This window comes from Nelusetta ayraudi, unplaced genomic scaffold (genome assembly GCF_046127955.1).
Source record: "Nelusetta ayraudi isolate G7.1 ecotype Tasmania unplaced genomic scaffold, CSIRO-AGI_Nayr_v1 ptg000060l, whole genome shotgun sequence".
Classification (NCBI taxonomy): Eukaryota; Metazoa; Chordata; class Actinopteri; order Tetraodontiformes; family Monacanthidae; genus Nelusetta; species Nelusetta ayraudi.
Window position 1 is genome coordinate 8,317,501 of NW_027466110.1, and position 27,802 is coordinate 8,345,302.

General features: G+C 49.9%; 1 protein-coding gene across 1 annotated transcript in view; it reads left to right on the top strand.

Annotated features, from left to right (window-relative positions):
* Positions 1 to 27,802, top strand: part of LOC142897772 (neuropilin-2-like) — a 63,316-nt gene that overhangs the window by 22,730 nt on the left and 12,784 nt on the right. The window contains exons 4-11 of the mRNA XM_076040322.1: positions 4,491 to 4,718; positions 6,825 to 6,980; positions 7,069 to 7,238; positions 10,986 to 11,141; positions 18,626 to 18,770; positions 22,847 to 23,022; positions 23,462 to 23,635; positions 24,990 to 25,134. Of these exons, the coding sequence (XP_075896437.1) occupies positions 4,491 to 4,718; positions 6,825 to 6,980; positions 7,069 to 7,238; positions 10,986 to 11,141; positions 18,626 to 18,770; positions 22,847 to 23,022; positions 23,462 to 23,635; positions 24,990 to 25,134 (1,350 nt within the window). The remainder of the gene's footprint in view (positions 1 to 4,490; positions 4,719 to 6,824; positions 6,981 to 7,068; positions 7,239 to 10,985; positions 11,142 to 18,625; positions 18,771 to 22,846; positions 23,023 to 23,461; positions 23,636 to 24,989; positions 25,135 to 27,802) is intronic.

A 27,802-nucleotide genomic window follows, 5' to 3' on the forward strand; every position in this document is an offset into this window, starting at 1 on the left:
CTCATTAGAAGTAATTGCGTTGAACCGTGTTGTGGTTTCCCTGGAATGTGGCCACATCCAACACCAGTTTGTGAAGTTATCGCAAACATCGTAGATTAACGTCAGTCCCGGTTTACATTCTAATCGTTAAGAGAGAAACACTTCGGCCTCTGGGTCCAAAGTGTTCCCACACTCTCTGCAAGTATTCAGCCTGTTAAACCTTCCCATGGCTGAAGTTGCTCCCTGAAATGAACAGACTTGTGCGTCCGCGCTGCAGCGTGTCTGTATTTGCTGCTGTTAAAGAGAAGAAGTGCCACGTCCATCCAGGATGTGAAAGCTGCATTGTACTTATCGTTGCAGCTCAGCGGAGCCGCGGCCACGGCTAACAGACCCAGCGCTGAACTTGCTGACGAGTCAGCAGAGGGGAAGCCTGCGTCTCCGGGAGGGCTTTGCCCACACGTCCGGGCCGCCGCGTCGCTTTTATTGCAAACAAACGGCAGCACGTACGCCGGTGTTTCTGCACAAACAAAACGAGCCTGACAGTTTTTAGCATCAAGGGAACACAAACAAGCTGCGCAATATTAAAGGCAGCTGTAATCAATAAACTTGACTGTAGTATATACAGGACAGTGTGTGTGTGTGTGTGTGTGTGTGTGAATGTGTTTGTGTGTCCGGCCTCCTTTTGGCAGTGACTGTGGGGCCATTTGGAAAATTCAAGCTGTTGCCGTACCGCTAACGTGATCTTGTTATTCTGGAAGGTGCAGCCGAGCGTCTGCTTGTGTGGGTGACTAGATTTTGTGTATGCGGCAGGATTTGTGTGTGTGTGTGTGTGTGTGCTTGTGTGTGTGCTTGTGTGTATGTGAGAGACATGTTTCGAGTTATACAGACTGCACAGCCATCCCAGGGAAATTCAGCAATATGGGACTTTCTTTTCTTTTCTTTTCTTTTCTTTTTTTTTTTTTTTTTAAATAAAAGAAGAAAAATCTGCAGCATTTTAGAATCATTTGACTGCTGCTGTCGGAAGATAGCTGCTGCTAGTTCTGATGGTGTGTCAGTCAGATCCTGCTGTTGTTGTGACCGGGTTGGCGGTTGGGGGGTTGGGCGGCTGCTGGTGCCATGCATCTGCCCCAATTACTTGACCCCTCACATCTACATGCAACCCCAATGCAAACACCGAGCTCAATGTGGAGGAACCCACTGAATTATCACCATCACATAAATGCAACTGAAATCCCCCCCCCCAAAATAATAAATAAATAATTACCGAGCCTCACATGTGTGTCAGGCTCGGACAAACACAAACACAAACACAAACAACGACACGCCGCACATTCTTGTTTTTGTTTACAACTCTGTTGCTGTGGATACAGTAGTAAAATCCCAGCCAATAGGAGCACAGCTCGAAGAATGTGGTTAACCAATCAGATTGGACTGTCTAGGCTGGGGTGCCCCCAGCTGTTATTGTGACCCAGAACTTACCATGCGCACACACACGCACACACGCACACACACACACACACACACACACACACACACACACACACACATACATAATATGAATCCCTAATGCAGACAGCCTGCACGTCTGCACGCAAAATGACTGGACTCAAGCGCCACGTGTTTAATTGGTTTTTGCCGCTGACTTCCCATCAACTCCTGGAGCTCCGACACCAACTCGGTGCTGAATTACGACCGATTCAACTGCCTGGTCAGAACCAATGAACGGCAGCTTTGGATGCAGATGCCTGTGGTGGACCCTAATGAGAGGAGGCTGCTCGCAGTGCAAGTGTGACAACACATTACTGCGAGGAACACCAATACCCAAACACACACACACACACACACACACACACACACACACACACACACATTCTCTCCCAGAAAATTCATGTGGAGTCTATTATGAAACTCCTTGCAATAACTGCTGTTGTTTGTTTCCCACCAAACACCTTGAGGCTCTTTAGCCCCGCCCCCTACAACACATCCAGTCAGTTAACAACACAAACATCTGACCAATGGCGTCGCTCATTCTTCCTCTTGCTCGCCCTGGCTTCAATCGAGGAAAGTGAAACCAGAACCACAAAGAGAGCAAACAGTGCCGGTAGAAATGGTATAAAAACGCCTAGTTGATGTCAGAGGTCAAAGGTCAGATTGAGCTACACACCACAAGAAGGGCAGAAATCAATGTTGCAACTCAATGGTGGAGGCGGAGGGTCAGAGGCGTCCAAACATGAGTCACAACAGTCGTAACAATTTGAATAGAGCCGTACACACTGAACACACACTGTGCATCTGTCGTGCGTGCGTGTGTGTGTGCGTGCCACTGATTGGCAGAGGCGCAGTGAGGTTTAACAGTGGCTTTGTTTCTGACTAATAGCTCATTAGCATTAAAGGGGTTTTCAGTGAGGGCGGACGCCGACGCGTAAACGCTCGCACACTTTCTGTCTTTGTGTGAAAGAAACACTCGCAAATTGGACGAACTCACCGCCACGTAAACACACACTCATATCTATTTGAGGGCAGTGAGCTGTGAAGACTAGCGCCGGGTCTACCCAGCAACACACACTTGCACTCACACACACACACTGTCGCACACACGCACACAGGGGAGGTGGCGACGATGAGCGAGCTGAGGATGGAATCAACGGAACGGGAAACGAGAGACAATGGACACGTTGAGGTTTTGACACAGGAAGGAATCGTCAAGCAATACAAAGTCTGCATGTTTTAACCCCCCGCTGTTTTGAAATATGTCGCGTGATGACGTTGACGAGCAGGAGAGGAGGAGCCAATAGGACGGAAGGAGAGAATGAGGAGAAAGGAGGGCACGAGTGTTTTTGCGATGTTCATGAACATGAAGTAATGAGAAGGGAATGGAAGCGCTGCTGGCGACAGAACTGCTCAGGCGTTCAGTCTACTCACACACACACACACACACACACACACACATGCTCGTGGTCACGCAGACCTGCGCTACCCAGCAACTGGCTCTGCAGGGGGTCCAGACACAAGGGGAACTCCCCCCCCCCCGCCAGAGACGGTGTGTGTGTCTGTCTGTCTGTGTGTCTGTCTGTCTCTGCAGAGCGGGGCCGTTGCGTGGGAGCGAAGGTCGTAATAACAAGAAAATCTGGCTGGAAAGTGGGACAGAAAAACAGGGATATAGATCATCTTCCCCAACATCATGTAAACACTCGCTGTAAATAATGTCAGACTTGGCGGCCGGATGCATGGAAGCCACTTCTATTAACAAATAAACCAGCTCTGGCCGTTCACATCGTCGGAAATTTCTAGACTTTTTTCTTCTATTATAGTGCAGGATAAAGTAAAGTGGTTTTGGAAACTGGGAAAAAGATCAAAGGATAATTTCTCTGGTCACAAAGTGCATCTTGACAGCTCTATTGATTGGAATGGATGTTCCGTTCAGGGAAGCGCAGGCAGAATGTGGCTGCAACATGGAGAAAGGATCCAGGTTGATATAAATACACACAGAGTGGCCTGCCAGAAACACACACACACACACACACACACACACACACATACATATGGATACACAGTCACACACTTTCTCCTAATGTGTCTTTATTCACTTTCTCGGCAGTCGCTACTCATGCAAGCGTGCATGCAGAGGAGCAGACACCCAAACAGACTGGGGGGGAATGGGTTACCGTAAGAGGCTTAGACAGTGTGTGTGTGTGTGTGTGTGTGTGTGTGTGTGCCTGTGTGTGTGTGCCTGTGTGCATGTGCCTTACATGTGTGTGTCTGGCTGAGCTGTTTGGTCATACATGGTTGGGTTAGTTGGAATAATGGTCCAGTTGCTTCAACCTCATATCATCCATAATGTCTGGGTGTGTGTGTGTGTGTGTGTGTGTGTGTGTGTGTGTGTGTGTGTGTGTGTGTGTGTGTTTGACAGTATTAATAGGGAGGATATTACAGCCATTCAGAGATGAAGAGCCCCAGATTACCCTGAGATCACTTTGCAAGCGTGTAATTGTGTCTGTGTGTCTGTGTGTGTCAGCGTGTGTGTTTGTGTGTGTGTGTGTGTGTGTGTTTGCCTGCAGATGATAACATCTAAAGCTTCTCACAGCGACTAGACCACCGAACAAAGCTGACATTTATCTGTCCAACCACATATTTTTCCTCAAACATCTTTTTTTTGCGACTCAGTTATTAAAGAAAAACGCAAATGAACCAACGAGTGTGTGTCTGTGTGAGTGAGTGTGAGCTACACACACACACACACACACACTGCAGGGCTCTCGACGCACATTAGCCTGTTCTTGGCTCGTCCCCTTACAAACATTTGGCTGTAATTTCATTTTTTTTTTACAGGTTGCTCAGCGACCGAAGATCTCTGTGGTTTGTTTTCCAAACACAAATAAAAGTCTCGTAAAGTCAAGAAGTTTGCACCGTGTCTGCACAACCATCAATAACCCCATGTGTCCCCAGAAGTTCCTCCTAGAAAACACACTTTTCTCCCAGCACGTCTCTGATGCATTTTTTTTAATCTCCAGGTTCCGACTGCTCCCGGAACTTCACCAGTCCCTCGGGCCTCATCGAGTCGCCGGGCTTCCCGGACAAATACCCTCACAACCTGGAGTGCTCCTTCATCATCATCGTGCCGCCCAGCATGGACGTGACCATCACCTTCCTCACCTTTGACCTGGAGAACGACCCCCTGCCGGGCGGCGACGGCGACTGCAAGTACGACTGGCTGGAGGTGTGGGACGGCCTCCCAGGAGGTGAGCAGCACCGAGCGGCCAATCACAGAGCGGCAAACTCGGCCGCGTCGTGAGTTCGATGCGCCGACTCACCGAGTTTAAAAAAAACGGCAACAAAAAAACTCAAAAAAACGCTGCTCGCTCTGCCCTGCCTACGTCGTTATCGACCGAGGTGGAGTAAAGCAACTATTTTAGTAGCTGCCTCGTTGGTAGATGAAAGCCAAGCTTACAGGCAGGATGTTGGCACGCAGTGCGGAGAAACAGCCCAAGTTTTCAAGGGGTGGGGGGGCAAAAGTGGAGTTGCCAAGAGGAGAAAAGAGGGGGAGGTGAGAGGAGGAGCGGAGGTAGGTTGCAGGTTATTTCTGGTCTGTAGCTGCTGGTAGCACTGGAAGAGTCTGGAAGGACAAATCTTACAGCGCAATGATCTTGGAAGTAGTTTTGGAGAGACGGAAGAAGAAGAGGAGGAGGAAGAGGAGGAGTGATAGAGGAGAACTGGGTCCTTCACTGCTGCTGGGACTTGGATAAGGGAAGAAGGTGTTAGGATGGATAAATAAATAAAGGCCAGATGTTGTTTGGAGTGAGAGAGACTTGGAGCTGAGCGGGAGCGAAGAAGACGAAGACGAAGAAGTAGAAGAAGAAGAAAGTGGGACTGCTGCAGAATGATGTCAGAGAACAAATGGTCGACATTTTATACTGTTTATTTTCCTGGAGGAATGCACAGCGTCCAGTCAGAGTTTCACCTTCCAAGGTGCTCAGAAACTGTCCGGCAAAATATATGCATATAAAAAAATAAAAATAGACGACATTGACGCTCTTTGTTTGCGTGAATAACTCCACTATAAATACAAATTCAGCCCCGAGGAGGAAAGAAGAGAGAGGGAGAGAGAGAGAGGGAGGGAGAGAGAGAGAGAGGTTGAAGAAGGCAGATAAAAAGAGGGCGGAAGAAAAGCGCAACACCTTCTGCTCCCTGTGCTCAGCCGATCACACGGCAGTGGAGAGGTGGTGAGGAAGGGCGACGTGAAAATGAAGAGCAAGTCGAGAGAAGTGGGACGGAGGTCTGGAAGAAGGAAGGAAGAAGGCGAGGAGGTGAAGACAGGGAGGGAGAGTGTCGAAGACGGAAAAGAAAAAAAACAGCATTTTTTTTATCATCCCAAACGTACAAACTCTGGTAATTACTTATACTAATCGCACGTCTGGATCTCAGCTTCCATCTCCCACGTTTTTGTTTTTTTTTTCCCCACTCCTTTTTCTGCGCCGCCATCAGGAAAAGAGTTATTACTGTTATTTGCTGGAGAGCCCTATTTGAAATATCCACCCATTTCCAAAAGGGAAAGGAAGGAAAAAAAAAATCAATAAGGCTGATCGATCGGCGGCTATTTTCTCATCTTCCACCTCCGCCTCCTCTTCCTCCTCCTCCTCTTCCTCCTCCTCCTCCTCCTCCTCCTCCTCCTCCACCAAAAGCCTCCTGGTGTGTGTGTGTGTGTCAGAGAGGAGTCAGGGAGGAGCAGGTAGAAGCTGCGATCTCTACTAGCTCCCCCTCACACACACTGCTGATACCCTCGGGGCCCCTTCAGTCATGCTCATCTATTCGTATTGACACATACAAGTTGTGGAATTAGAGAAGAAAGCGGGAGGATCCCTGGATTTACACTCACCGCCGCCTCGTGCCGTTAAAGTCCATCCGGATAGAGGGATGACGGATGGATGGAGGTGACGACACCAGAGGGCAAGAGCTGCTGGTGGGCGTCGCCTGTCGGGGTGGGATTGTGGTGATGGTGGTGGTGGTGGTGGTGGGGGGGCGGGGTCTGTGTAGCTGTGACTACAAAGTACAATTGCGATTTGCAGGTGTTTCCATTGAACGGTGCGAAGCGCAAAAGCCGCAATTCTCATCAACATTTTACGAGAATTACGTTAATGTCAAGAATGGTCGTCGTATTTTTCTCGTTGATTGCTTGTAAAAAAAAAACAAACAAAAAAAAACACATCCATCTCCTCTGAACCTGCGAGGTGGAAACTGGCACGAGAAGGCTGGTGAACCGCATTGATGATCCACACGTAGAAGGTCTGAGCGTCCCGGTGGAGTTTCACACCGAACCCACCAATAATAACCAGCCCTCTCGTCCCCAGTGGGCCCCCTGATTGGCCGGTACTGCGGCACCAGGGTGCCTCCCGAGATCCAGTCGTCCACGGGGATCCTGTCCCTGTCCTTCCACACCGACATGGCCGTGGCCAAGGACGGCTTCTCGGCCCGCTACAACATGACGCACAAGGAAGTCAGCGAGAGTGAGTGTTGACATGGAAAAGGAAAACACACACACACATGCCAATGCATTTCCACAGTCTTCCCTTCATTCGCTGCCTTCTCCTGCAGCGTTCCACTGCAGCAACGCCTTCGGGATGGAGTCGGGAAAGATCACCGACGACCAGATCACGGCCTCGTCCAGCTTCTACGACGAGCGCTGGCTGCCGCGGCAGGCCAGGCTCAACTACAACGACAACGCCTGGACGCCCAACGAAGACAGCAACAAGGAGTACATACAGGTAGGGGAGCACACTCACAGCTAAAGTCACTCATTCAGGAGAACAACCAACGTGTCCATCACTGGTTGCTGACAGAACAAAGTTGGAGCTGCAGGGACGAGCAGGCATCCTGAGAGGCTTTAAGTAGCTACTGGAAATACCAGCGTGATGAAACACAGTCATTCTGTTATAAAATGCATGTGTAAAGATTTATACATCAAGACATAATCAATGTGTATGTACTGTATGTATGGCCCAAGGTAAGAAATGTTCCAGTTTTTGTTAACGAGGGAGAACCATGATTTCGAAAGAATTTGGAGTCAGAATATTCACTTTACAGTAGAGATGAAAGATTTACAGCCAGATCTGTAAACATACTGCCTCAACCTCACAGACCAATCACAAAGCATGCTGGGAAACACAGACCAGATCAGCATCAGTGTGGAGAGGTTACTAAAGGTCACTTTTTTTTCTCTTTATTGCATCATTTTCACCACAGTGTGTTGCACAACGGCGACGCGCTGCCGTATAAAGGTGGCATAATGGGTCAACGCATCAACGCTGCTTCTTCTCAGTGTGTCACGGACAATAAAACTCACGTCCACTGCGTATGTGCGTCTGTGTGTGTGTGTGTGTGCGTCTGTGTGTGTGTGTGTGTGTGTGTGTGTGTGTGTGTGTGTGTGTGTGTGTGCGCGAGCGACGCAACCCGACGCTTGGTGTGCCAGAGCGAGCGCATTGTGTGCCGCATTCTGTCACCGCGCCAACTTTGTATCCCCCCCCCCCCCGCCCCCCCCAACATCCCCGGTGACTGAGCGTGACTTACGGGGCCGTCTTGGGTGAGAGCAAGTGGGGAGGTTACAGCTCACCTCCTCCTCCCTCCTCCTCCCTCCTCCTCCCTCCCCCTCCCCTCCCGCCTCCCCTCCCCCCTTCCCATCGGAGACAAATGACTTCAAACCAGCCCGCCGGGCCCCGTTCACCCCGACGCCTGCTGCATGCGGCAGATTATCCGCTGCAGTGTCACCTTCCTGTAGCCTTGGAGGGACCGCCCACAGAGTCAGCTTTCCCCTCGGTGGGGAAAAAAGGTCGCCTAGGAAGGAGAAAAAAAAACTGCAACCATGACAAATGCTTCTGCTGGCTGAAGTTGTGATTTTTTTTTAAATTTTTTTTTAGTGGGAGTGTGCTTTAGATCAGGTGCAGTCAGATTTGTTTCGTAATACTTGAAGATTAGCGGCCAGATTTTGTGTGAAGATCAGTTCTTGCAAAGTTACGCAGCTGAACAGACCCACAAACTGTATAAATACATAAATATAAACATATATTCCATCTTCTGACAATCCTGGGATTAGGTAGCCTGAGAAGTGCTAATGGCTCTCTGTCCTCTGAGTCTCAGTAACAGCAACTGGAGTTGCTGCAGTTTCTGCTGGAACCCAACAGTAAAGACGTTTATGTGCAAAAATCACAGGACGGTCCCGCCAGGAGCCAGGATCACTCTTCCCTCCGCACCCCCCCACCCTCGTCTCAGCTGACAGCCTCCAGTGTCCGGCTCGCTCTGCAGATTAGCCCAGCTCTGTGGAATTATTCCCAGATTAATCTGTTGAAACAGTCCCGGAGGGTTTTTATGATTTTCTTAACCCCTCCCCCACAGGACCATTAAACCTGTTTGGCAGCCGTAAAGACCCCTGATTAATGTTTTACTGTTTGTGACGCTGCAGATCTTTGCACCAGGCAGCTGGCTCCGAGCTGCAGCTCGTACTCCTCCTGCGTCGTTGTTTTCTCCCTGCTTGCGGTCGGGTCGCCTGCGTTCCACCCAGACTCTCAGCTGTTGGCCTGCATTAACACCTAGCACGGAGCCCAGCATGTGTATGTGTGTCTTTTGGAATATGTGCGTACGTTTCGCTCCCTGCACCCCCGCCCTCACTGTGTGTGTGTGTGTGTGTGTGTGTGTGTGTGTGTGTGTGTGTGTGTTTGTGCGCGCGTGTGTGTGTGTGTGTGTGTGTGTGTGCAACCTGACAAGCAGCTGTCATAAATGCCAACATGCCTCTCCTTCTTGCATCTTGAGTCTCTTATGTCGTGTGTGTGTGTGTGTGTGTGTGTGTGTGTGTGTGTGTGTGTGTGTGTGTGTGTGTGTGTGTGTGTGTGTCCTGGAACTACAGCAGCTTTAGACACCTCCCTGTTCAAAAGTCTAGGAGCTTTCTACTCTGTTCTGAATTAAAATGTCTCTTCTATTCTATTCTCTATCATTTCCTCATGTGTCACTCCTCCTCCTCCTCTCATCCATTTCTCTCCCCAAGTTCCAGACTATTGATTAGTCGTCTTGCTGAGTCTCTGCCTGGCCCTAAGCATACGGGGTGTGTGTGTGTGTGTGTGTGTGTGTGTGTGTGTGTGTGTGTGTTAATCTGTAGCACCTGTCTTCCTGACAGATAACAAACGTGTTTTTTTTACCTCCCCGCCTGCAGTTAGTATGCGCGGTGCTGCTCCAGTGCCGGTGCAGGGCTGGAGCGGCGACTCCCGCGACTCTCACTAAAAGCGACGGCAGCCGTCAGATCCCTGGCAGTCGACGGTCCACGCGGGAACGCTTTGTTAGCTTCTGTCCCAGGTTGTGTTTTACATGAGTAGAAAGTCCCTGGTAATAAAACTCGCTTTTCTGCTTTCCCGGTGCGTTCTCAAGAAAGCCGCCGCACTGCTATATCCACCCGGCGCCAACGTGAGGTTGAGAGAAGAATGGCAGCCTCGCATTCTGTGCAAGTGCAGGAAAACAATTAAGATTCCCCATTTGTTTTCATTTTTGACGTGTTTTTCTGAGATATCTTGGAGGATGGACACAAATATGGAAGAACGACAGTCTTGTCTGTCTGTCTGTCTGTCTGTCTGCCTGTCTGTCTGTAGGGACCCCGACCTTAAAGTCTGGCTCCTTTTTTTAATGCAGCGCAGCACACCACACGCATTGTGCAGCATCTGCAATGAGAGCCGGGTTCGGGGGGGTCGGTCGTGCTTATGGCTGTTGCATGGGAGGAAATTAAAATGAGCCCCGGGTCATTGCAATCGATCTGCTAGGACAAAGAGACGCAGAGAGGTGAGAGAGAGAGAGAGAGCGAGAGAGAGAGAGAGAGAGAGGAGGAGGAGGAGGAGGAGGGGAGGATTGGTGAAGGTGAGAGATAAAGAGCGCAATAAATCTTTCATCACAGAAATACATGAGCATAGAAATATTCAGACCTTGTGCTGTGGCCCCAGAGTCAACACCCAGTGTGGTCGTCGTGGTTGGTGGTGTTCAAGATGTTAAAGTCTCACTGATTGTCACATTCCTACGGATGTGAAAAAGTGTTCTCTGCATTGGACCCTGAAGCTGATGCTTTGACAACTATGAGCAACATTTACTCTCTGTTCATGGAGAATAAACCCAAACTTTCTTTTTTACTGATTTCTGGTTTTTCACAATGTTTTAATATTCACATAAAGTTCTCTCAGACTATCCCGAATTATAAGGGTGCAGATGGGATATATATCGCCGGTCTTGAACCCCATGGTAGCCCAGAACATGGATCTATCTCATATGCAATCTACATCTAATCTGTCACAACCAAAGCTAACACTTGCAGTTAATTGGCTGCACGTGATCAAAAAAATATATATTCTCATTTCACTAAACTTGCAAATTTACATTCCCACGATATACCAGCTGAATACGTTTTTTTTTGGTGTCAACATTTCCCCACAATGCTCATTTAAAAAAAAAAAAAAAAACTCCTCCTCCTCCTCCTTTCTTGGCAGGTGGACCTCCACACTCTGAAAGTGCTCACCGGCATCGCCACCCAGGGCGCCATCTCCAAGGAGACCCAGAAGGCCTACCACGTCACCACCTTCAAGCTGGAGGTCAGCACCAACGGGGAGGACTGGATGGTCTACAGACACGGCAAGAACCACAAGGTAGGGCGACCCACCCACCCAGCCAGCCAGCCAGCCAGCCAGCCAGCGCACCTCTCACCCTGTAATCAGGCCCGTACGGTAGGGTGGGATTCGGGGAAGGTCTGGAGGCTCTGAGGGAGACGGAATGTATGGGCGACGAGAGTTTCTGACCGCAAAAGCCGAAACGCAAACGGGTGTCGGCAATTACAGCCTCTCCACCGTCGCCGCTCACTCTGGGCCGAGCCAGAACCAGCACACTTGCAGTGGTGAGGCTGCGGCTGATAGAGAGCACAGCCAGTCTGCTGCTCACCTCCCATCTGGTTCCTGTTAGCTGCTGGTCGGGGCTCCTGCCTGATGGCCACCTCGTTGGGCAGATGTCGAACGCTGTTCCCCTCTTAGGTGTTTGAGCGAGATGAATCATCAGTGTGTGTGTGTGTGTTCTTGTGTGTGTGCACGCGTGTGCATTCCATGGCTGAGCAGCTTCACAGAAATGAAGCACACGCTAACGAGAGGCTCTTAAAAAAAAAAAAAATGCTGCAATTATCGTTCCAGTGGCTGCGGCTGGTTTTTCCATCACGGAAAGACAGACGTCTTTTCCCTACTGTATCGGTTGCACATGTTTTGCATTGCGGTTCGTTTGCCTCGTCCTGCTGCAAACCCTCACTCCTGCGTGAACACGATGATGAGCGCATCGCCCCTCCTCTTTTTTTCCCCCTTCTTCCGTACGAGCGAGATTCCACCCGTCCAGCTGCAGCTCAGATCCCACGAGCTTAATAGCCGCTGCGCAGGAGTGATAGAAGGCAACAGAAAGTCATGCTGAAAACACACGTATGGACAGGAAAAACAAAACAAACGGAGGGATGATGGAAGAGCAGCAGCACTTCGTGCTCATCAGAGTCACAAGTGAGCAGGAAAATAATCACTCGAGCCGTTGAATTTGAATCGAGTCACTTCTTCTGGGGCCAGTCGGGAAATTGCACCGCTAATCAATCACGCTGCTCAATGCTCTTGCTGGTTTTTTTTTTTTTTTTTTTTTTTTTTTTTTCGGTCGTCAAACAGTGGAAAAGTGCTGACGACGAGCAGGCAGCCAGAAAGCCGACATGCAAAACGGGGTAATGGTGATGTTTTTAGGGCGAGCCGTCGGTGTCACCAGCAGTAATCCCTCTTTATTCCACCGTAACCCCCGAAAAAGCTGTTTTAGAGCTCAGTGCCTGCGAGACACAGGGTGTGTGCGTGTGTGTGCGTGTGTGTGTGTGTGTGTGTGTGTGTGTGTGTGTGTGTGTCTTTTAGGAGGAGGGATTTTACAGAAATCAGCAGCAGCAGCTTCTGGTAGAACATCCCCCCCCCTGTCTTTTCAAACACACACACACACACACACAAACACACACATGCACAGTGCTGCGCCCACCTCGGTGCGTCAGTGTGCACTGTAAGCTGGTTCAGCTCGGCATCGTCAGACCTTTCACTCATCCAGCTGCTGTGTATCAATCATATGAAAGGAGGAGGGCGAGAGCGGCGACGGAGGCACACACACAATGTTTGGGAGGAAGGAGGAGGGAAAAAAAGACGTCCGTCAGCAGCTCCACCGCTGACAGGAGGCCCGTCAGCAGCTCAGCCTCGCCGTCCCGACTGCAGGCCTGCGGAGTGCCTGTGCATTTTGCAGTATACATATGCAACCAGAAAAAAAAAAAAATCTACTTTAGTAGAGGAGGAGCCTTTGTAAAATTAGTGGCTCTACAGAGGAAGAAGAAGAAAAATCAATGAAAATTGGATTTTTCTCCTGCAAACCTTCAGGATCTGGAGGTTGGTTTTAACGGACACACCTGGTTCAATGTAAACGTCCCCCAGCAGAATGGTTCCCACTTCAAGCAGCTTTCCCACCAGTGTGTGGTGCACACAGGACCCCCCCCCCCCCACTGCTTTCTGCTATTGTACTTAAACTGTCCCTCCGCACCATCCATCTCCCACTTGACATTTTCACTCACTCACCTCCTTTCTCTCCAAAGCCTCTCCACCCATCCATCCACCCATCCATCCACCCATCCATCCATTCATCCATCCATTCATCCATCCATCCTCCTCCTCCGCCTCCCACCCTGCACTCACTCTCTTCACATCTTCATCTGCCTCATCCATCCACCCCGGCGCTCGTTTCCTCCTCTTCTCTTTTGCCTCCCTCGACACCCCCGCACTCACTCCCTCACCTCCTCCGCCTCCCTCTCCTCCCCCTCACCCTGGTGGTTTTCTGAGAAAGTCATCATGATTTAGTCCGTTTGTCCTGCTAGAACGAATCAGTTTTGCGCGTGGGTGTTTTTTTTTTCTATTTGATTATCTTATGAAAAATGATTTGTGAGCGTAAAGCGGCGCCGGATCGTAACGAGGCCCACATGCTGAGCGGCATAGCGTCCGCACCATTAAACAAAAACAGCACCTTGTCTTTGCATTCAATTACGAGGAAATTGGCGCACGCACACGAAGGCATGAGGAGCAATGAAATCTTTCCTTTAAATCAGTCAGATAAGAAAGTCCCCACACCTACACACACACACACACACACACACTCACTCACTCTGTCGGAGGCCCAGCCACTTCTGTCTCACAGCATCTGGATGATTTGTGTGATCTGTAAGGCATTTGATAATGCCATTAAAGGCCTGTAGAGAACCAGATGGCACATATGGAATACACGTTGACTCAGAGGAGGCTTTAAGAGGGGAGGAGAAGTAATATTCACACAGCAGTTACTTCTGGGTCTCACTGACAGGCTCGGGCCAAAGAATGAACGAGAGGAACGACCGACGTTGATTTAGGACGTGCAGAAAGAAGCAACTCAGGCGGTGAAACCAGGCAAATGTGGAATTATCGCGCTCCAGTGCTTGTGTGATGCAGCTTTTTATTCTTATTTTGTTTAATTTTTTTTTTTTCCCTCCTGTATTTCTCTGTTTCTGTGTTCGCTGCTGTGAGAGCAGTCAGATTCTGGCACCTCCAGTGAATCATCAGGTCAAGTCAGATCGTTCAGCTGAACTGCACAAGCACATTCTGAGCATTCACCAGCGCCAAGTGAAAAAGTATTAACAAAATGGCCAGCACTCAACCTCTTAATTAAATGCAAAAAAGCTAGCCCACGGCAACTGCTCATGGGTGTGTGTGTGTGTGTGTGTGTGTGTGTGTGTGTGTGTGGTGGTAGTTGGTGTGTTTGTGTGTTTAGGTGGGGGGGTGGGGGGGGGTGGCAGGAGAGACAAGCAGCCGTTTCCAGAGTGAAACTGCGGCTTCCTGCGGGGAAATAATGTCTCAGTTTGATCCTCTTCCGGGGGAGTCGGAGACCTTTTGTTGGGAGAGGTGTATTTAAGCTCAGCATGGTACAAATGTCATCACACAACGCTCCTGGATAGCCGTGGGCAGAGTTGTCCGAGGCCATTACGACGCTGGACCTCGGCCAAGAAAAATAGAAGAAAAAAAAACCTCTTATTCCCACCTTAATCTGTGGGAGGGAGGAGATGGACGGACGGACGGAGAGGAGGAGAGACGGAGGGATGGAGGAGGGAGACGTGGGTGGAATGGTAGAGCGGAGGGAGGGAGGGAGGTGATTGTGATGAGAGGAAAAGAAAAGTTGAGGTGGAGAAAATTGCAAAGAGAGGAAAAACAGAGAAATACAGAGGGATTGAGAGAGAGAGAGAAAACACAACTGAAAAGGTCAAGCGGCGAAGCGGCGAGCCGACAGAAAGAGGAGAAAGTGAGCCGTGCAGAGGGAGGAGGAAAGGTGGGAACCAGAGGGAGAGGGCCAGGTTCACCGAGGAAGGAAGGGGAGGAGAAGGGGGTCCACAGGGGAGGTGCAAAGGAAGGAGGGAGGCATGGATGGAGGGATGGATGGATGGATGGAAGGGAGGAGAGGAGGAATAATGAGAGTAGCAGAGAGGAGGGTGTTGACCACAAAGCCCCGGGGATGGATCAGAGATCCCAGAAAACACAGCCCGGAGGACCGAGGGGCGGCGGGGGGACAGCAGGGGGGTGGGGACGGATTAAATAAAACAGGCAGGAAAGTCCGAGGAGGGCGGCGCCGAGCGAGCGAGCGGAGCGATGCAAAGCGAGGCGAGGTCGGGAGGCGAGAGAGGCGGAAAAAAAAGAGTTTGTGACAAATGAGGAAACAAAAGCTGCGAGTGGAGAGCAGGAAGGGACTGGCAGGGTTATTACAGGGCTGCCACGTGTCATCGGGGGGTGGGGGGGGGGCTGTCACACTCACCAGGAGTCAGCTGTCAAACTGCGCGTCTGTGTGTGTGCGTGTGTGTGATGAAGTCAGAGGAGACAGGTGGGGGGTGAATTTTACTATTTTATAACTTCCGTCGACGCTGAAAAACCGTCACAGCACGGACATCTGAATTATTCAGGGTGTCTGGAGAGTCTCTGCAGGCCAACACACACACACACACACACACACACACACACTATTCTTTATCTGGCGGTGACGTCTCAGTCAACCCCTGTCTCTCTTATTGTCTTCAGTTTTTTTTTGTTTTTTCGTTGTTGTTGTTTGTAACATTTAGCCGCTTCTCATTGGTTGCTTTGTGTTTGGGCTTTTCCCTTCACGGTCCGGCAGCCACACCTGGCTTCAGCAGACAAAGGCGGCCGAGTCGACAGGTGCTGGAAACACGATGAGCCGATCAGGTTCAGGTCGTCGCCATTAGCTGATTGCTAACGCGGCGCTGCTACCTGCAGGGAATGCAAATGCAGCAGGGCGACCCCCCCCCCCTCCCTTCCCCTCTCACCCCCCAGGGAGTCTGGGTGTCTTCTTACGGCCTCTCCTCTGCTTGGTTTTTTATTGTCGCGGCTCGGATGTCGCTCTGACCTCCCTTATCACGAGTGGACTGATGGCAGATGCTGAAAGGCCCGAGGACGCGCTAAAGGCCAGAGGCCTGCAACACATCTGCATGTTTTTGATTAATAAGTTAAACTGACCCGCTCCGCTTCATCCAGTTGAGCCTGGATCAGCCTCCAGTCCAGCAGCAGGTCGCTTCATCGTGATCGGTGCTCCATCACTTCAGGCACCTCTGATTCTCTTCATGCTCCTTGGAGAGAAATTCCATCGTCTCCTCATTCGTTCCGACTGTTTAAAAGTCGCATTTTCACACAATAAAAAGGTAATAATAACCTACGCGGTGTGCGTGCGTGTGTGTGTGTGTGTGTGTGTGTGTGTGTGTGTGTGTGTGTGTGTGTGTGTGCGCGCGTGTGTGTGTGTGCAGAAACTATGAGAATACAAATAAAAGCTGGGAACATGCAGCGCACTCATCCGAACACTGGTGCTTTGTGTTTGACTGGGTTTCACTGAGCGCCGGGGGAAATCAGAAAACACCCGCAAGCCCCCCCGACTCCTTAGAGTGAGACTTCATAATTACACTTTAACGCACTGACACACACACACTCACACACACGCGCACACACTCACATACACACTTGTAATTACAGTCCGCCTCTACAATCCCATTAAGTCTTCTGGGGCCTTTCGGCATTTTTCCATCATTTAACTGGTCCCAGTTTCTGGCATCAGGACCCATTATGTACGTGTGTGTGTGTGTGTGTGTGTGTGTGTGTGTGTGTGTGTGTGTGTGTTCACGGCTTCACCAGCTTTGACTTTGCTTGCTTGATACACCCAGTGGGTCATGAGTTCAATTCCCAGATGGCCTAATAGCGGCTGCTGTTTCTGGAAGTCGGGATTTTGGCTCTTTTCCATCCGAGTTTAGTCACCCGTGACGTGGGTGTGTGTTCTTTAATCGATCCTGAGTTGTCAGAAACACACACACACACACACACACACACACACCTACAACATCCCGAACATCTATAAATGAGTACCCAAGCAAGTAATTGCAAGGCCTTTGGCTCTGTCGCGCGAGGTTTGCTTTCCTCTGTAACCGACACTGATGTAATGTAGCGGAAAGAATGCAGGAGGCGCTAGGGAGGGGGGTGGGGATGGGGGGTGGTGGGCTGCCTTTGAACTTCCCTAATGACACAACCCGTTTTTTGTTTTTTTTCCCCGCTTAATTTTGTTTTCGGGCATCCAGAGACGGCCGAGGGCCGTGATGGACGGGAGCGACACAGAAAAAGACGCAGCGGATCTGAAAGAAAAAAGTGAAGCAAAGAGGCCGGCAGTGTTTTCACACCGAGAGCTCAGCGCTGACGACAGGAGAGAGAGGGGGTGTGGGGGGGTGGGGGTGAGGAGAGGATGAATGACACGCTGTCAGATACACAGAGATATAAAGTCTTGAGTGTCAAGAGCTTTAAAGGAGGAGAAAGAAGAAGAGGTCGCTTCTGGCCATGAGCGCTTGTCTGCAATCTCCTTTTATCTGTATTTCCTTTTTGTGAGTGTGTGTGTGTGTGTGTGTGTGACAGTGTTTGTCAAAGGAAGTGGCTTTTGTGTGTGCCGCATGGGTTCGAAGGGCACTTTGTGAGAGAGTGTAAGTCTGTGTGTGTGTGTGTGTGTGTGTGTGTGTGTGTGTGTGACGGAGAGAGAGGAGAAGGAAGCAGAACTACTGTAGATGTTTTCTGTGATATCAGAGAGAAGTGGATTTATAATTTCAAACCCACTGATAGGTGTTGTTTTCCTCCGCTGTCCGTGCATGACGGATCATCTTTTCCCTTGTGTGTGTGTGTGTGTGTGTGTGAGAGAGAGAGACAGAGAGAGGGAGCGAGAGAGAGAGAGAGAGAGAGAGAGAGAGAGAGAGAGAGTGCATGTGTTTGTGTCCAAGTCAAGATGACATGGGAAGCGGACTCTCTCCCACATTCTTGCCCACTTTGATTTCTTGCACTCTGCCCTCAGATTGGACCAGAAACATGTTTTGGTTTAGTTTATTAGTTTTTTTTTACTGTGTGTGTGTGTGTGTGTGTGTGTGTGTGTGTGTTTTTGCTTTGTGCCCACACACGCGACATTTTTCGACAGTACGTTTGGAGTAGAAAAAGGTTGCTAGAGATTGTTAAATGTATTGGATTTGTAATTTGGCTGATTTGATTTGATTTGATATTACGCAGCGTTTAACAACCACATTTCACTCCGTTCAGGCGCCACTGCTGCTGGTTTTATCTATGAACAAAGATTTATTCAACAGCCCCTGATCAATGGTTCTCAACTGCTGGGTCTCGACCTTAAAGTGAATCGCAGGCCCTGTTTTCAGCCAATCACAGCACTTTGCTTTAAAAACAAAAACAAATGTTATGGGGGAAAAAAGAACAAAACAAACAAAGTGCTGTGGGATTTTAGCAGTGTCCAATGAAGAGGATATACATTATCACCTCCGCTCTGTGTTCCTGCCTTTCAGGCAGTAAGAGGAAACTGCAGCTAGTCACTCGGTACCAGGGGCTCTTTAAATCAAGGCCTGGAATCATTGCTTTCAAGGGGGAAAAGCCGCCCGCAGTCATTGAAGCGATAACATTAGATTAAATTCTCACCGCTCCTCTCGCTCTCTCTCTCTCTCTCTCTCACTCTCTCTCTCTCTCACTCTCGCTCGCTCGCACAGGTTTTCCATGCCAACGCCGACGCCACCGAGGTGGTGCTCAACCGGATCCCTCAGCCCGTCCTGGCTCGCTTCGTGCGGATCCGACCGCAGGCCTGGAAGAACGGCATCGCCCTGCGCTTCGAGCTCTACGGCTGCCAGATCACAGGTGAGGAGAGAGAGACTGTCCTCGCTCGCCTCGTGTGGGCTGGACACAGTTTGCATTTTTAACCAATGAGATTATTTACGGCTTTTGCATCAAGTGAGACAGCGGTGGTGGCGGTGGTGGCGGTGGTGGCGGCGGTGGCGGCGGCGGCGGCGGCGGCGGCGGCGCTGCTGCACGAGCAGCTCTGAAAATGTTTCCCGGGAAACAGCGGACGAGACGCTTTGATCTCGTCATTTGTTCGACCTTAATGATAAATAATTCATTCATTTGTCCGGCCATCAATCCAGCAGCGGCGGCGGCGGCGGCGGCGGCTCTTGTTTGTACTCCGACAGCCCCCCTCCTCTTCCCTCCTCTCCCCTCCTCTCCCCTCCTCTCCCCCGCCTCACCCGCCTCCCTTTCACACCAGCACATCACTCCTCCCTCCCTCCCTCCCTCCCTCTCTTCTGTCTGCACTCACAGTGCTGCCCTCGCTCTTTCATGTACATATACTCCTCTCTCTGTCTGCCACACACACACACACACACACACACACACACACACGCACACACACACACACACACACACACACTCGGTCCTAATAGAATAATACTGGAGTGTGATGTGTGGGAGATAACATCAGAGAGTAACAGGCTCTCAGCTTTCATCTGCAGCCCTGGCAAACAAACACGATTTCAACCAGCATAATCAGCTCAATACTATAAATAGATAAAACTTAATTAGACCGTCCGTCCGTGTGTGTGAGTGAGTGAGTGAGTGTGTGTGTGTGTGTGTGTGTGTGCGGCGCGTGTGAATGTCTGTGTGTCGGAGAAAACGTTACAAGAGTTTAAATCCATTTGTGCGACTGTGTGTGTGTGTGTGTGTGTGTGTGTGTGTGTGCGTGCCAAACCCACCGTATCATTATTGGGTTAGGACCTCTCTCCGCTGCCACAGTGGCCATCGAGAGGGACAGATATGCTCTTATCTAGCGGGGCTATTTCAGCACCCACACAAATCACACAGTCGCCAGCGAAACAATATGACACTGCATCTCCCTCCGTGTGTGTGTGTGTCTGTGAGTGTGTGTGTGTGTGTAGGACAGGGGTTTGGGGATGCAGCACACACGTCAGGTATCTTTCCCAGTGTCCTCGCTCCTGTTTTATTACCTCGTTTGAACACCTGAAAGTGCAGCAGCAGCAGCAGCAGCAGCAGCAGCAGCAGCAGCAGCTCATCCAATAGCCTGGGGGCAAAAAAAAGGAAACGCATATGGGCTCTTGATGCAAAAAGAAAAAAAAGTGACATATTTAGTAGGCATTATCTCTTTGTCAAGACGGACGGATGTGGGGGGGTGGCGGTGGGAGGGTGGGGGATGGGGGGTGGGGTGGGAGGGTTGTTCTTCAGCGGTAAGCAGAAACCACTTGGCCGTCTGGCCTCGATCCGTCTGCAGCCTGCAGAACAAACTTGGGGAGCCACTGTAGCCGCTAATGGCTGCGCAGTATCTCTCCCTTTCTTCCCTCGTCGCACGTAGACGTATTGACAAGCGCACGCCCGAGCACAGTGCCGTGGGGGTGAGGAGGGGTGAGGAGGGGTGAGGGAGGGACGTGATAATGCCCTACACAGGCCCATAAAGCCAGACATAAAGCAGTCAGTCTGTGACACATCATTAACTTAAATCACACTTTTATGTCCCTCTCGCGCCGCCGCACTTTTTCCTCCTCCTCTCTCCTCTCCTCCTCTCCTCTCCTCTCCTCCTCACTTTTCCTCCTCCTCGCTCCGACTGCACCTCCCTCCCCTTCCGCCTGCCCCTCCCGTCCTTCTACTGCCTTTGCTGACAGCTCACATTGCCACTTTCCCTCTAGCTGTCTCTCATTCCCTCCGTCTGCCTCCATCCCCTAAATCTCCTCCGTCCTGCCCCGTCTCATCCCTCCCTCCTCCCTTAATCTTGTTTTATTTCGGCCCTGCGGCATCGATCAATCATTTACTTTTTTGCCACCTCGCACACTCGATTGTAAAAGTAGAAGAGTGTCTGTGTGTGTGTGTGTGTGTGTGTGTGTGTGTGTGCGTGTGTGTGTGTGTGTGTGTGTGTGTGTGTGTGTGGGTGGGTGTGTACTGGAGATGTTCTGACTCAATGGTTAGCTTTACTGCTTTGGTAGGAACGTGCCCATGAGAAACACTGCCTCTGTGTGTGTGTATGTGTGTGTGTGTGTGTGTGTGTGTGTGTGTGTGTGTGTGTGTGTGTGTGTGTGTTTTGTGTGTGTGTCTTTGAGTGAGTGGGCAAAGCATCACAGCATGTGTGAGTAATCTTGACTTTTCAACCTTTAGGTGCTCAATTCTAGCTCACGTGTGTGTGTGTGTGTGTGTGTGTGTGTGTGTGTGTGTGTGTGTGTGTGTCTGTCTGTGTGACAGCATTGAGAGGACCAATGTACTTTTTCCCAACCAGCCAAGTGAGGACATTTCTTCAAAGTCTCGTTTTTACTCAAAATTTTTGTCACTAAATTTCAAAGTGTGACGGCAGAATTTTGGAGACAAAGTTTGAATTGAAGTTTGGTTGAGGTTCGGGTTTTTGGATCTTATTTGATTCAGCAGTGGGCTTGGGTCGGTCTGCACAATGAATGAATGAATACAAAGCTGATACTACGATAGAGAAACAAACTAGTGTGTGTGTGCGTGTGCGTGCGTGCGTGTGTGTGTGTGTGTGTGTGTGTGTGTGTGTGTGTGTGTGTGTGTGTGTGTGTGTGTGTGCGTGCCTGTCTGTGGGACCTTTAAGGACCCTCCTGCTGACTAGTGATATCTATCTCATCCTGCCAGCTGGATCTCCAGAGATGACTCTCAATCTCATCGAGTCTCATCACAGCTCCGCCCGCCCGCCCGCTCACCCGCCTGCCTGCCACAGATAAATGCAAAAGAAAAAAAAAAGAAAGGAACACGGAATAAACAACAATACAATAATAGAATTTTCCTCGGGCTAATCAGCTCAGCTTCCGTGGAGCTCCAGGGGAAAGGCTCGCCTGCCGTTGTTTATTGTCGATTCATTATTTAGCGTCGCCGGGCGCGGCCGCCGCGCATCACGGCATTAAACATTCATCGGCGCGCCGACCAAAAGAATGTCACCATCAATCAGCGTCGGCCCTCAACTGTCAATCCACCGCCTCTCCTCTTTTCACCGGAGGGTCTTCCTCACCCTTTCTATCCTCTCCGTTCTTTTCGTTTGACCTTTCGTTTATCTCCGTATCTCCTTCTTGTCCTTTTAGTTCCTTCTTCAGCACCTTTTCCAGCCTGCTTGATCCTGCCGCCCTCGTTTCCCATCGCCTCGTTGTTTTATTGTTTTTTTTTCCAAACGATTACGACTGTTGGAAAGAACATTCCGATGCATGTTTGACTAAAACGCATTTGTCAGTGTGATCAGCGTCGTCCCTTTGATGTGCAACGCGCGCCGGTTTCGTTTCTCCATTCGGGAGTTTCCTCTGTGCTCAATTCCCCAATCGTAAAACCTCTGCGGTTTGCTCGCTTTCAATTTATGCAGCAACTCTGCAGCTGCAGGGAGCAAAAGTAATGAAACGGGGTCGATAGAAAGGAGTGTGATGTGATTAAAAAACAACAACATGTTTTAGCTGTTTGTGGGGTGAGGAACCATACAGAGAATCTTCCACAGGTGTTATTACGCGCAGTAATATTCCAATTAACATGAAGAGCTTGAAATTGCATCTCCAAAGTTTGGCAACATCTGCATGCTCATAAGAAAATAAATGTTCCAATAACTTTTTAAATGCCCTTTGTTTTGTTTTTATGCACCGTAGTCTCGTGTAGTTTTCTTTAAAAAAAAAAATGTTTTTGGTTCCTCTGGGTGAGGAACCATGTGACTTTTGACTTTCGTAAGCAGCATAAAACTTTCATTTGAAAGTTTCATCAATGTCACAAGATAATACAATACTTTACTTGGGATAAAACAATCCCAAGTAAATACAATTTCAACCTAAATGGACTTTTCTCCCCTTCTTATCTCCTGCCTGACTGACTGCTATTGTAAATTTGAATAGCGTCAGTTCTAATGTGTCTCTGTGTCTTCCTCTCTCTCTCTCTCTCTCTCTTTCTCTCTCTCGCAGACGCTCCGTGCTCCGAGCTGCAGGGCATGCTCTCCGGGCTGCTGCCGGACTCTCAGATCTCGGCCTCGTCCATGAGGGACATCCACGGCTCCATGGGTGCGGCCCGGCTGGTGGCCAGCAGGTCGGGCTGGTTCCCCAACCCGACGCAGCCCATCGCTGGAGAGGAGTGGCTGCAGGTACGTCCCTGATCTCTGATCAGAGGCTGGAGGTCTAAATTTCCCTCTAATGTCTCTGGGATTTTGCCGTTAGGAGGTCTCATTAGTGCGGCGAGACTGGCTGGAAGTAACTTCAACAATGAGCTGCAGCTTTTATGGTGACTACTGGGGGGAAATAACATTGTCATGAAGGGATAACGACCTTCTCAGCAAGCAGCCAAACACATTTATTAGCCTGGGTAAAGATGCTTCGCCTGGGTAAAGATGCCAGGATATTTTCACAGCTGATTTAGAGATTGGTTTAGGGGAAATAAACAGGAGACAAATCGGAAAAGAAGAATCTTGTCTTCAAGGCAAACTTGTCACAAAGATCTTTAACGGAAAACCAGCGGGGATCGATTGTTGAGCAGTGGGGGATCTGAGGAGCTAACAGCAGTGACTGTGTCTGGATGTGCGGCAGGCGGACCTGGGCGTGCCCAAGATGGTGCGAGGCATTATTACCCAGGGTGCACGGGGGCTGGAGGGCAGCTCCAGCGCAGAGAACCGGGCCTTCGTCAGGAAGTACAAGCTGGCGCACAGCCTGAACGGCAAAGACTGGACCTACATCACCGACAGCAAGACCGGCTTCGCTAAGGTAGGGGAGGGGGGAGGCAGACACACACACACACACACACACACACACACACACACACACACACACACACAGAGTCTGTCTGACACGAACACCTCCTCACCTCCTCTGAATGTCTCTGTCAGTTCTTCCTCATTTGTCGTGTATTTATAGCCTTCCTTCAATCCGCCCTGCCTCTTTTTTTCCCCTCTTTCTCCATCACCGTCTCTGTTCCTTTTCTCTCAGCCTAATAATTTCCTGGCGGGGGGGAAGGGAGGATGGGGGTGGGGGTGAGGTGCACAGAAAGGGAAAAAAAAAAAGCCATTTTATTGCGGGCTCAGCTATGATAATAATTCAATTTAATCACTGCACTCCCTGCTCTCCCTCCCTCCCTCCCTCCCTCCCTCCATCAGAGTCCTCGCCGCTCTCCCTCGGCTTCACTCTCCCGCAGCTTCCCTCTCTGTCTCATCCTCTCCTTCAGTCATCCGCCACTCGTCTCTCATGGGTGTTAATTAAAAATGTCTTTCCTGCATCGCCACTCCACGCGGGCTCGCAGTCTGGTGCTCGGCGAGCCGGGGCCACTTTAAACTCTGTTCTCTTTCACTCAGACTCTGTCTTAAAGCACTTTAATAGTACTACTGAGCAGCCGGCTTTGCTCCTGATGCTCCAAATCCTGTTTCCTCTCTCTCTCCCTCTCCCTCTCTCTCTCTCTCTCTCTCTCCCTCTCTCTCCCTCTCCCTCTCTCTCTCTCTCTCCCTCTCTCTCTCTCTCTCTCGTCCGCCTGTCTTCTCAAAAATGGGCATCCTGGGAAATTCTTCTGTTTTTCTTCATGTTTCTTTTTTTTTAAATTCCAAGACAGACGATACATTTCAATTAATGAAACCAGATATTGCAGCTTTAGCAGCCCACAGGACTGCCACAGTCTACTCACTATTATTAGTATGATCGTTATTATCATCATTACTATTTGCCTGAGGAAATGTTGCTGCAGAGCAAAGATGTATAACTTTAATAAAATATCACAGTGCTTTGGTCGATATAACGCATATATATTGACGTGAGGCAGTGCGCCAATTTTCTGTCCTTCCATTAAACTCATCTTCATCATTAAACAATTTCCAAACTTGGGATATCACACACATCAGAGGGACACTCTGGTAATAAATAATGATTGTACCAAGTATATTAAAGCTGCTTGAAGGACTGTATTGTTCAAAGTTTTATAACAGTTATGTCTCGCTTGTCAGTCAACTCCCACAGAAATGCGAAAAGTCGGTGCTAAAAAAAAAAAAAAAACCAGTCCTGAGGACAAAAACAGCCCTTTGTGATGTCACATTCTGACTGGTCTCTCTCTCTCTCTGCTGCTTCTTCTACGAAGGTCTTCGAAGGAAACGGCCACTACGACACGCCCGAGGTGCGGCGCTTTGAGGAGATCGTGGCGCAGTACATCCGAGTCTTCCCCGAGAGGTGGTCGCCGGCCGGCATCGGCATGAGGATGGAGGTCCTGGGCTGCGACCTGCCAGGTGGGAACGCCGCTGTCGCCCCCGTCGTCACTGCCGACTTCCCAATTCCCTGTTTTGTTGTTTTTCACGGCCTTCGTGCGTCCAGCTCCAGCGGTTTTGAATTAATCTATAGGATTTAGCGCCGCATGTCTGGGCGGGGATTAACATGTCTAGGTCACAGGACTTATAGCTGCCAGCTGTGTGCTTGTGTTGTGTTGTCTTGCGTGTGACAACACACGGCCTGTTGTCTGGTTAAGGATTGTTGCTTCACTTTTATCATGTTTTCCTCGTCTGCTGTGTTGACTGTCGGACACTTTGATGATAATTTGGTTAAAAGTCAGTGGAGTGTCGACTGGTCACCAACACGGTGCCCGCAGGCACCAGGTCGCCCCCCCAACGACCACCTGAGTCGCCCGCAGGCCTGTTCTAAAAATAGCACAAGTCAGTGAGCTGCGTCTAAAATGCTATTTTATTCTGTTACTATTCTTTTGTCATCACACTTGCGTTCATATAGATTCAAAAAATGACAATATTTTACAAATAAAATGATTCATATCTTGATATGCATGAAGTCTAGAGGACTTTCGGTGAACTCTGTGCACTCTGATTAATAGACATAACGTGTTCAATATTAATATAATCGCTGTCCAACCTTGTTAACTCATTGTTGATAATTATTGTGTCTTTACTTAGATGAGTGTCATTAACAATAATAATAACAACAATATATAAGTAAAGGAAAACTGAGAGAACTTATTTCAGAAGAGTGCAGCAAACTGATTTCCCTTCGTATGACTCACTCAGTACCCATGAAGTGGCTCTCAGGTTCAGTAAGGTTGGTGACCACTGCTCTGCACAGACCTTGCTAATATAGAGCGACTGTGTTTTCTGGTGCCTCCTCTCCCTCTCCCTCTTCCTCTTCCTCTTCCTCTTCCTCTTCCTCTTCCTCTTCCTCTTCCTCTTCCTCTCGCGCCCTCTGCGATACGCGTCCGCCGCCTCGGCCAGGTTGTGACCAGTCCGAGGTGGGAGACGAGACGGTGACAGGAAGTGACACGTACCTGCTCCCGGCGGGCGGGAGGGGAGGGGGTTGGTGGGGTTTCGTGACGCAGGGCCGCTGCTCCGCCGGCCCCCGGCGAGAAGCTGTGGCTCGGTGAGTGTGTGTCAGCGAGGCCCCGGCGGGAGCCGCGCATCCTAGATGTGTCAGGACGAGGCGGGAAGGGGGGCGGTGACGAGGAGAAGGGGGGGGGGCGCCACTCTCGCAGGGTTCCAACAGGTTGGCGGCAGGTCCGCGGCTCGTGGCTGAAGCGGTGAGGAAATGCATAATACATGTGTGATGGCAAAATAGTCATCAAGGAAGGAGCTCACCTTCGAAGAGGTCACACGCAGCGTGTTTTTACATGCATGCTTTTTAGTGCTGAGGCTCAAATGATTGGACGAATTAGGCTCCGCCCTCAAACTTCCAGGTGATACTGGCGGTAGTTGGTGAACTTGACGCTCCGGGTCAAACAGGCCAACAGCCAAATTCAATAAAATGAGTAAATGGGAGCCTCGACCCCACCGGCCATCCAGCCGTTCGTCCGTCCCGATTGGCTGCCAATCAGAGATAAACCCGCCCTAATTTGTCGATTGCAATCTCTCCCTCGTCGCCTGGCGCCGGCCTCGTTATTGCCCCTAATGACATCATGCACGTCCTGTTGGCGGCTATCGTCTCCCCTCATCACTGTGTGCAGATCAACCTCTCGGCCGTCTGCGTGATCGTCTGCTGCTGCTTCTGCTGCTGCTGCTGCTGCTGCTGCTGCTGCTGCTGCTGCTGCTTGCGGCCGTCTGTATCTGCGCGCCAGATGTTTGCCCTCTGAATGTGACCGCCGCATCAGACGCCATAACAGTTTCGCTCCCACTTTGCATGAACACCACAGCCACCACAGCAGCAGCGGCAGCAGCAATCACACACAATACGATCATTTCACACTCAAGAGACTTCAAGCCAGTTAAATTTTTGGGGCTTTTTGTTGCTTTTTTTTTTTTTCTTTTGTGTGTGTAATTGTCACCAGCCATGTAATGTGAGCATCGTCAAGTGCTCTGGTCGTACCGGTACAATCACCGCTCGCAGCCATAAGTGGAAGCAATGAGAGAGAAAAGCACATTGATTGGGTACATAATAGATTTTGTCGTTCCTGTTGTCCGTGTGTGTGTGTGTGTGTGTGTGTGTGTGTGTGTGTGTGTGTGTGTGTGTGTGTGTGTGTTGGCATTTACTCATGTGGGTGTGTCTTTGCTCCTGAGTGGTGGCGAGTCGAGCCGGCAGATGAAATATTCAGCAGAGTGCATCGGCTTCAGTCGGCTGCACACAGCTGTTTACACATCAGTCAGAAAGCACACAATAACTCACACAGACAGACAGACACAGACAGACAGAGGGACACAAACGCACACCAACACAAAAAAAAACAGACCAACCTATTCTGTAAATCCAAACTCATATTTACACACAGTGACCCAGTAGAAACACACTCACTAGCCACTTTTATGAGGTGGAATGTTTTTATTGCTTGTTAACACAAGGAGCAAATCAGCCAATCACAAGGCAGCAGCAGCAGCAGCATTCAGCCATTCAGCCATTCAGCCATTCAGGCGTAGACAAGACGACTTCCTGAAGTTCAGAAGTCCTGACAGCACCGTCGTTCAGTTGCAA